This window comes from Syngnathoides biaculeatus, chromosome 6 (genome assembly GCF_019802595.1).
Source record: "Syngnathoides biaculeatus isolate LvHL_M chromosome 6, ASM1980259v1, whole genome shotgun sequence".
Lineage (NCBI taxonomy): Eukaryota > Metazoa > Chordata > Actinopteri > Syngnathiformes > Syngnathidae > Syngnathoides > Syngnathoides biaculeatus.
In genome coordinates, this window is record NC_084645.1 from 34,414,515 (window position 1) to 34,423,349 (window position 8,835).

The following is an 8,835-nucleotide window of genomic DNA, read 5'->3' on the forward strand; positions in this document are numbered from 1 at the left end:
TTATAAGATTAGGTTTATTTCTCTCCCTGAAATTAAGGCATGAATACAAACCTGTATGCATGCACTTTCATCAGGCAGCATGTTCCAACAAAAATGCTTTACTTATTAAATTCAGAATAACATTTTGTATATACAGAACGGTGCAGACAGAAGCGGACAGTGTGAACTGTGCCTCATATACACCAACACGCTCCAGAGTGAGGTGTCATTAGAATATTGCTAAATTCACTAAATATTAAACACTTTTCCATTCATTGTACTGCTTCCAGAGGGGCTTCCCTGTCCTCTCTGTCCGAGATCTCTGCAGTGATGAAACACGTCCGCAGTCCTCCCTCCGCTTGTCATCCTGAGGGCCTACATGATTTCCATGAGAAACATGGTCATATTGTACCATTCTAAAAGTCCCATTACTGAAAACAATTTCAGCTGTAAAAAGAAAAAAACAAAACAAAACAAAAAAAAAAAAACGAGTAAGAAACAAGTTTCTGTGACTAAAATGCCATATGCCTCTTTTAAATGTCATATGACGCAGCAGCAGCATTCATTGATCTCTTCGTCACGAGCCTCCCGTGAAGCTATCTGGCTGTGATCTGTCGTCTCAGCGGGCACCGAAGGCCTCCACGGGACCTCCTTGTCCACTTTGTCTTCATTGTCCTTTCCCACAAAGCGTCTGGCCTCAGGTTTTCCTCATCATGCGACGCGTTTGCCAGACGTGGAACTTGCTGTACGCCGCCTGTAACATCTGCTCTAAGTGTGCTGTGAGCTGCAGGGGTGTCAATCAGACAAGAATAATTAAGCAAAATAATTCACAATTACTCAGTTAATGGCATTAGATGATCATTTCAATCATGCAAGTAAAGAGAATGTAAAATCTCAATTCTGCTCAGAACTACTTAAATATTGGTAAAGGTTGGTCTCTCTTGATATCACTTGTGGTAGGAAGTAAAGGACAAATATTTTGTTACTCTACTACTACTATTTTCTCAAGCACCTTTACTTGATCTGACAAATTTTACTTCCTACATTTGAAAATATATCTGTACAGTTTACTTCTTGCTTTGTCAAAATAGAATTGTTCCAACCGTCGGTGATGACATGATGTAAAAGTAATGTTATAAGGGTGACGTAAAGTCAAACGAGGTTGAGATTTTGAGTGATTCAGATCAGGTTTGTTATCTTGAAAAATTTGGGCCACTGACGCCATGGAGGTACATGAACAAAGGAGCATGAAAAACAATGAAATAACATTTTCGGAGATGCAAGATTTCCTAATTTAAGGCCTTATTATGTCCTCAGTTGTCTGATGTTGTCTGCTGTAAGAAATATTTGTGGTGTGCTTCTGGCATTTAACAATTCACACAAAACGATGGTGTATTTTTTCTGTTGTTTTTATTTTATAGCTAATTTAGCATTTGTAGTCAGTTCACAAGGTTAGCAAACCACTTTGTTTTGACTAAAAATAATAAAAGTCAAGCCAACAGCTCTTAAATTACGTGTGACATAATGCAACGTTCAAAACGACATTTTGAAGTTTGTACTCTTTTATTTAAGTCCAGGAGTTGAATTAGTATTTCTACTGTTATCAGAGTCTCTCTCTCTCTCTATTTTTTTCCAACATATATTTACCTCTGCGTAGCTACTGTGAGTGAGTGAGTACGTTTGCCATCTCTGGTGAAAATTAACACAATTGCTGGGTTGCTGCCACTCGGTAGTTTTTAGCCAAAGTGGGGTTTAATGAGGGGTACCGTAATTTCTCGAGTACAATTCGTCCTGAAGTATAATGCACACCCCCAAAGTTGACCTAAAAAATCTGGAAAACCCTTCTACCAATTTACAATGCGCACCACCAATTTGCCGCTACCCATATGCTCAGAATATCAGGAACGATCCGTACTTATATTTTGTGAGGTTTGTACTTGTATTGTTTTTCAAAAAACTGTCTGTACAACAATCATTAATAATAATAATCATTGTGCATGTGCTGATGCAGACGTAATATAATCTCTGGACAGGCCACAGGACACGCTTGTCCTGGTCCCTGTAATTGTTCAGCCAACTAAAATAATTGCTCAATGATGGCACAATGCACAAAGCAATAAGAAAGCTCATAACACATATTATAGTCTTAAAAATATAAACTATTTAACACTGTTTATGAAACAGTGCATTAAATATTTGTGCATAAAACGTTTGTGCATAGAGCAGTTTATCCACTACTTTACAGATCCTTGGCCAAGGCTTCAAAAGAAGCAGCTGACTCATCTCCAATCCAAAAAAGATCCATAGCAGCTACCTTAGGTGGATCGCTGTGGAACTCATCATTGATGACTTGAAACATTTTTTTTTTTTTTAAATCCCAAGAGTTTGGTTTGCGCAGCGCAACCTCTCCCCCTCCGCTCGGCTCCCATCTGGAGCATCTTTCACTATGGCATCAAAACAACGTGAGCTCAAACTGTGCAGAAACGAGTGTAATAGGCACATTTTTTTAAAAAGCGAGCATTTTAATTGTGTGGGCGCTCCCATTTTGTAAATGTCCCCATGACACTCGTATTATGTAAAATTTGCGCATTATTTTTGATAAATTACAGTATTTAAAGAGAAGCTAAAATGGTATAAAGGGGATCCTTGGTTTGGAATGGACTCCTTTCCTATACATGAGACAAACAAATTTGTAAGTTAAGTCTGTATCAACCCTGCTGTATTACTAACAGGTAGTAAAACCATAATTTCTGTATGAAAATTACTTGTGGCCATAAATCTATAAAAAGTGAAAAAAGTAAGTAGGGTAATAATTGAGCATGCCTTTGTTTCTGTGCCACATGGAAGCATATTCTTACGCTGCTGCGTAAACCAGTTCATTTCGCACACAGCATGAGTAACCTTGACATGTCCTAAATTGGGACCCCCCGGTATTCCAACAGACGGTGAGGTATTATTACTTTACAACTTTAGTTTGAGGTAACTCAAAGGTTTTGTTGACCTATGGGGGAAATAACACTGGAAACATAGTGAGGAGATTATATTTAAATCATTAGATACTTACGTTTTTATTTAAGTACTGGCGCTGAATCTTCTCTTGAAAAGGACAAAGCTTGGTTGATTGAAATCTTTCGAGGGTGGACTTCATTTTAATCAACTGTATACAAAATAGGACACATGATGGTCGACGTTAATAGTCTTTGTGGAGTAATGTCAAGGTTACCTTGTCTTGAACATACTGGGGTGATAAATCAGACCAGGTCCGTTAATAAATGGTATGCAAGCTTAAATAATGCTGTGTAAATTCATCCTAAATGTAAAACGGATGGGAACTGTGATTTTGTGTAATGTTACGAAACAATTAGTCACCTTGTCCTCCAAAAATGGTGTGTTTACAGGAAAACAGGACCAGAAGTGTCTCAACAACTCCCCAGCAGCTGTATAAAGATGTTTCAGTTCCCCTTGGATGTCGGATGGTACCATCTCTGCAAATAGCACAAAGAAAAGAAAAAAAAAGGCAAAGAAGTGAAATCACCTTGAGAAAAGCCACAGGATCTCTATTTGTCTAACTGGGAGTTTTCTTCCCAAGATTGAGCAACTGCAGCATGACATACGATTTATGGCTTGCTGTGATCCTGACTGCATGAGGAGGCCGCCGGGAGAAAGTGTTGCGATGGCGGAAGATGCCGCCGTGCTGGTCAAAACCTGCAGAGTGGGATTGTGGTTACACGCAGATGCAGAAGTTATTGGATTCAAATGAAGAATAATCTCAGGCAGACTTGTTTGGTGAATACACCAACATATGATTTTTTTTTTTTGTATTTAGGTAAAATTCTTCAGCATTTTGACAGATCATAATTACATCTGTTGGGGATTTAGTTTAGTTGTTAGAAGCAGCACTTGAACAAACCTGAGTTAGGTCAGGTTTGTAATTGGCCATCTCATGCCGGACGTGGTTGACGGAGTTGATGATTTCTTGGCTTGTTGTGTACTTTAGGGACTGAAGAGGCACAGGACCATGAGCATACCTTATGAGAAAGTAATCGGAAAAAAATACATTAAAACACTGTTGAGAAGAATAAAAATAAGAAACAAGACGAGTTCACGTGAAGTTAAATGGCAGTTTTTGCGTTAAATTACTCGTAATATTACATGCAATTGCTCTCCAAAATGCCACTTGCGAGCATCCATCCATCCATTTTCCGAGCCGCTTCCCCTCATAAGGGTCGCGGCAGTGCTGGAGCCTATCCCAGATATTTTCACCCAGGATGGCAGCATATACCTTGAACTAGTTGGCAGCCAATCGCAGGGCAGTTATTCTCAAATAATCATTCGCTCTCACATTCACAATTTTGAGTTTCCAATTAAGGTACGAGGCATGTCTTTAGCATGTGTGAGGAAACCATAGTGCCAGGAGAATGATATTTGAACTCCAGTCCTCAGAACTGTGAGACAGATGCTCTAACCAGTCGTCCACAGTTCCACTTGCGAGCACATACAAAGAAATCGGGCAACACAACAAAATGGACACACTGTACCTGTCTGACTTTTTGAGGCTTAATGCAACCACATTTGGTCCGTTTTGCCTTTGCAAATCCTCGTACTCTATGGCTTCTTGTAATTTCACCTAAGAAAAATTACCACGTGAAAAAGTGAGTGATTCTGTACTTTGTATCGTCATATGTTTGACCAAAAAAAAAAAACATGCTAGACAGAACCATTTTACCTTCTTGATGGGAGGCTGAAAGAGGTCTGAATCCCGTGAGTTTCCATCAGTGCTACTCGTCTCACTACCTTGGTCATTCTCCCTTATAATAAATGCAGACAAAGACTTAGCATAAGGACATTCTTCGGAAAGCTACATTTATTATTTTTACACTTTACCCTTTCCGTGAGCCTGCTGCCAGCACCATGGCACTGTGATGGTTGAAGCGCTTTATAATAGCGTAGTTGCTGCTCTCCTTAACTGTTTTGCTTGAATTGGAAGTGGAGGGAAGTGATGTGCTGACACCGTAACCCTGTGAGAAAGACATTAAAGTAGCAAGAGACTGGACAAAGTAAAGAGGAAGAAAAAGCATCACAAACACGCCTAAAGTAGAAAAGAAGACCACAGTTCAGGTTTCTTTTACGCAGCACATGGAACTTTCTCTAACAACGACCGCTGCTCCGCCACACTCTCTTTTTCCTAGTTTACCTTACACCTCCCCTCCCACTATATTTGTTTGGCACAGTTTTACGCCGGATGCCCTTCCTGACGCAACCCTGGATTTAGCCGAGGAGAGAAGCTTACAGTACCTGGTATTCCCAGACAGTCTCCCATCCAAGTACTAACCAGGGCCAAACCCGCTTAGCTTCCAAGATCTGACGAGATCGGGCATTCTCAGGGGTAGCTTGGCCGTAAGCATTTACTTTCGATATTAGTAGAGAAAATAAAAAAATAAATGTAGTTGTTTTAAGATGCAATGACTGTCGGAGTATGTGAATAATCGGAGAAAAAGTAGACTGGAGGAGATTTTCTCTTTCCGAGTGGGAAAGGTCTGGTCTGAAGCCAAAGTAGAAAATGCAGGATGAGATGGTTTGTCATTTTAAAATTCCACCTTGCACAAAAAGCTAATTCTGTATTTTAAATATAGAAGGCAACATCAAATTAACCTTAAAACACTTTGGGAGCATCATCATCACCCCGCCACCACCACCCCCACCCCCACCCCACCCCGTCGTCGGTAGCTCTTGAGAGGCTGGCTGCTTGAAAAGTCGATCTTAGGATGAAAAAGTCTGGGCACCCCGGTCTACAAATATCTGTTTTTTAAGCGTAAAAGCCACCTGTGAGCTCGTCAGTGGCATTATCTACTAGTTGTTAGCATTATGCTAATGAGACAAAATTTTAAATCAAAGAGTCTTTGTTTCATGTTCAGTTGGACAGTGACTGCTCGCAATCTGCCAAATGCAGTTTATTATTTAGTTTGTTGTTATTGTTCAGTTTACTGTGAAGTCAGTTGAGTTGCGTTTAAATGCCACCATTCTCTATCATCATCAACCCATTTTGTAGTTGCATAATATGAATGAGACTAATTGTTACCATTTCGGTGTTAGGACTAACTAAATTTTACCTCATCCAAGGATTTATCTTCTAATGATTGCAGGTCAACCAGGGGGTTCTTAACTCCTTGCACCACCATTGACTTTAACCCTTCATGAAGAACAGAAATATAAATGCTTCAAGCATATAATGACATGTGTTCCCACCTTTCACCAATACATATTTGCAACAGCTAAACGATTTCCACCTTTTTCATCCAGTTTGGCGCACTCTGTGAAGATGTCTTGTGTGCCAGTACTGATGCGATCTCGGTGAAAATACTGCGACTGGAAGAAGCGTGTCCAGAACTCCTTCTCCGTCAGCTCATGAGGCACACTTTCACAATACTTTTGTTTTACTGCAATAACAGATGTAGTTCATATAGATTATGTACACACATGGATTGTGTGTAAAAAGAAACAGCAGCAAGTCACAATTACCTGCAGGATAGGTTCTGAAGATAGATTCAATGATATCAGCTGTCAGATTGTATCTCAAGCCGTTACAGCCGTCTGTTTGAGGCCGAATGTCTGCCTGAAAAGAACAAAAATGGTCACATTTGTTTAGAAGGAAGCTGAAATCCATCATTAAATTGTACACAAGGCTTTTTGACTGTAAGTCACTCACCAAAAAAGCTCCAGATATACCAACTGCCTGCTTATTGTTGCACACTGCAGGGTCTGTCTGGCTTAGGCCTCCTAATCGGTTAGCCCAGAATTCCTCAGCACTGATCACTTGGCTGACCACTAAATCTTTATATAATTGAAAAAGGACTGGATCTTCTTGAAGCATCCTGTAGGTGAAAAAAAAAAATGTGGAAAACATACACTACCACATAACTGAAAATGTGTCCAGGTATGGTAGTGTACGCTTGATGACAGGATGCACAGTATGTATTGTTTACACTTCCATATTGCAGTCTTTTGGTTGATGAAATTTATTCCCCTTTCATATTGCTAAAGGCTGACAAAATATTGGAAACACACTTAACTTCACGTTGTGAAAGTAAATGTCAAAAGCCCAACATTAAGCATTGTTGGTTAACGGTATATTCAATTGAGGAACTTCCACTAGCAATGGCCACTATGATACATTTTATATTTTGTTCTGTTGTAAACACATTCTACTGTATATTGGGGAAGATGTCAAAGGCGAAGGGCAACTCATGGAGATTATGGTTTATGGCCAAGAAGATGTTTCATTAAAATACTTGCTTATCTGTCAAATTACCCCAATCTGCCGAATTACTGGAAAATGACTGACATACACGCAAAAATAAACCACAACATAAGCATAGGTTTTAAATTGTGTGACTGTGTTGTTCTCAGGTGTGTTTAATTATAAAAGTATGAAAACATACAATAGCTGAATGCCAGGGCACCATGGAAAGAGACTGATAAGTTCACCTGTTTTTCTCCTCGAGTTCCTTGTTAGCTTTCTTCTTGAACTTGGGCAGGAGGTGCTGCAGCAGCTCTTTGGCGGCCTCCCGGTCTTTGAGTGCTGTGTTTTCATTTGAAAAGTGGAATGTGGTACTCTCGCCAGAGTGAAGAACCAATTGAAGCTGAATTTTGGCTTTGCCATCGGGGCTGATCTTCTGACCTAAACAAACCACATATAACACCCGATCACACGTTGCATTTGCATCATAAAATCTACACAAATAGAGCTCTCACAGCGAATATCTGCATAAAGGTGGCTGACGGTGAAGCGGTCCTTGCCCTCTGGACTCCAAGCTATACGTTCAGCCATTAAATAAAGAGTGCCGTCCTGTTTTTTCTGGCGAACCTTTTTCACCACCAGAAGCACCTCTTCTGACAGTGAGGCCATGGCTCGGACTTGGGACTGGAAGACCAATGTGATAACGTTGTTTAAGATCGTTGTTAACTGTGCATCTGCAGTAACAAAACACCTGTTATGCCTGAGAGGAATAAAATACAAAGAACCTTGACAACATTTACACCTGTATCAACTGTGCAAAATAATGTATGCTGTAACTGACGACACATCGTTTAATTATACATTCTTTTATCTACCAAACATTTCTGCTATGGTGAACACGAACAACATAGCGACTTTATTGTGTAGTGCAGTAATTAAAATTAATTACATTGACTGAGCTAGCCTGCATTACGTTAGCTTGCTGTAACACTGAAGAGATAAGGCATGACGGCAAAAGTCGACAGAAAAACTTAGTTTACCTAAAAACTGATGGATCCCGCTGCGGATACTTTACATTTACTCAACACATTATCTCAAAATGAATATCTGGTAGGCCCTGAATCTATAAAAATGAGCCATCTGGGAGAAAATGTAGACTACTGAAATAATGAATACACAGTCTTCAGCGCCGACATTGCTGTCTGACAATGTGTTACATTCAAAATGTTCGACCGTAAAAGAAAGTGCACCATTTGTTCCGACCTGAAAACTCTCCCCGTGCCCGAAAGCAAAGAAAATTATTATTATTCAAATTACATTTAAGATACATTTTTACCTTGCATTCATCATTATAATACCAATACATCATTTATTTTATAATATGAAAGAGCACTATTGTGTGATGCAATTGATTAAAATGTGGCGCTCATCATAACTTACCCTACTATGGAACAAATTTATGGCAATTTCAAATAATAATATATATTGGTCATGAAAAAGTAATTAATATTGATAAATCATGCATTGGGATACGAAACAATGTAATATTTAAATATTTTTCAACAAGTATGTTGATCGAGATTTTTTATGATGTCCAGCATCGACTCTCAGCGGATGTA

General features: G+C 39.4%; 1 protein-coding gene and 1 pseudogene across 3 annotated transcripts; both read right to left on the reverse strand.

Annotated features, from left to right (window-relative positions):
- Positions 1-54: 54 nt before the first annotated feature.
- Positions 55-8,437, reverse strand: gtf2h1 (general transcription factor IIH, polypeptide 1). 3 transcript variants are annotated; one of them, XM_061822782.1, is made up of 15 exons: positions 8,257-8,437; positions 7,732-7,900; positions 7,465-7,657; positions 6,686-6,851; positions 6,499-6,592; positions 6,267-6,416; positions 6,090-6,169; positions 4,864-4,997; positions 4,706-4,787; positions 4,518-4,606; positions 3,890-4,007; positions 3,594-3,684; positions 3,349-3,464; positions 3,044-3,136; positions 55-763 (listed from the first exon to the last, which is right to left on the reverse strand). In XM_061822782.1, exons 2-15 carry the CDS (start codon positions 7,883-7,885, stop codon positions 677-679), a joined length of 1,647 nt encoding a protein of 548 aa, XP_061678766.1. In that variant the 5' UTR covers positions 7,886-7,900; positions 8,257-8,437; the 3' UTR covers positions 55-676. The 3 variants fall into 3 exon arrangements, with proteins under 3 accessions (XP_061678766.1, XP_061678767.1, XP_061678768.1); XM_061822783.1 differs by having other exon boundaries at positions 7,732-7,950; XM_061822784.1 differs by having other exon boundaries at positions 7,732-7,976.
- Positions 5,263-5,382, reverse strand: LOC133502803 (5S ribosomal RNA; annotated as a pseudogene).
- Positions 8,438-8,835: the final 398 nt, after the last annotated feature.

Coding starts and splice junctions, on each gene's coding strand:
- gtf2h1 (XM_061822782.1), bottom strand. CDS start 7,885: ATGGCCTCACTGTCAGAAGAGGTGCTTCTGGTGGTGAAAAAGGTTCGC. Junction 6,852..7,464: donor GAACTCGAGGAGAAAAACAG/GTGAACTTATCA, acceptor TTTCACCTACAG/GATGCTTCAAGAAGATCCAG. Junction 4,998..6,089: donor AAGATAAATCCTTGGATGAG/GTAAAATTTAGT, acceptor TCTTTCTCACAG/GGTTACGGTGTCAGCACATC.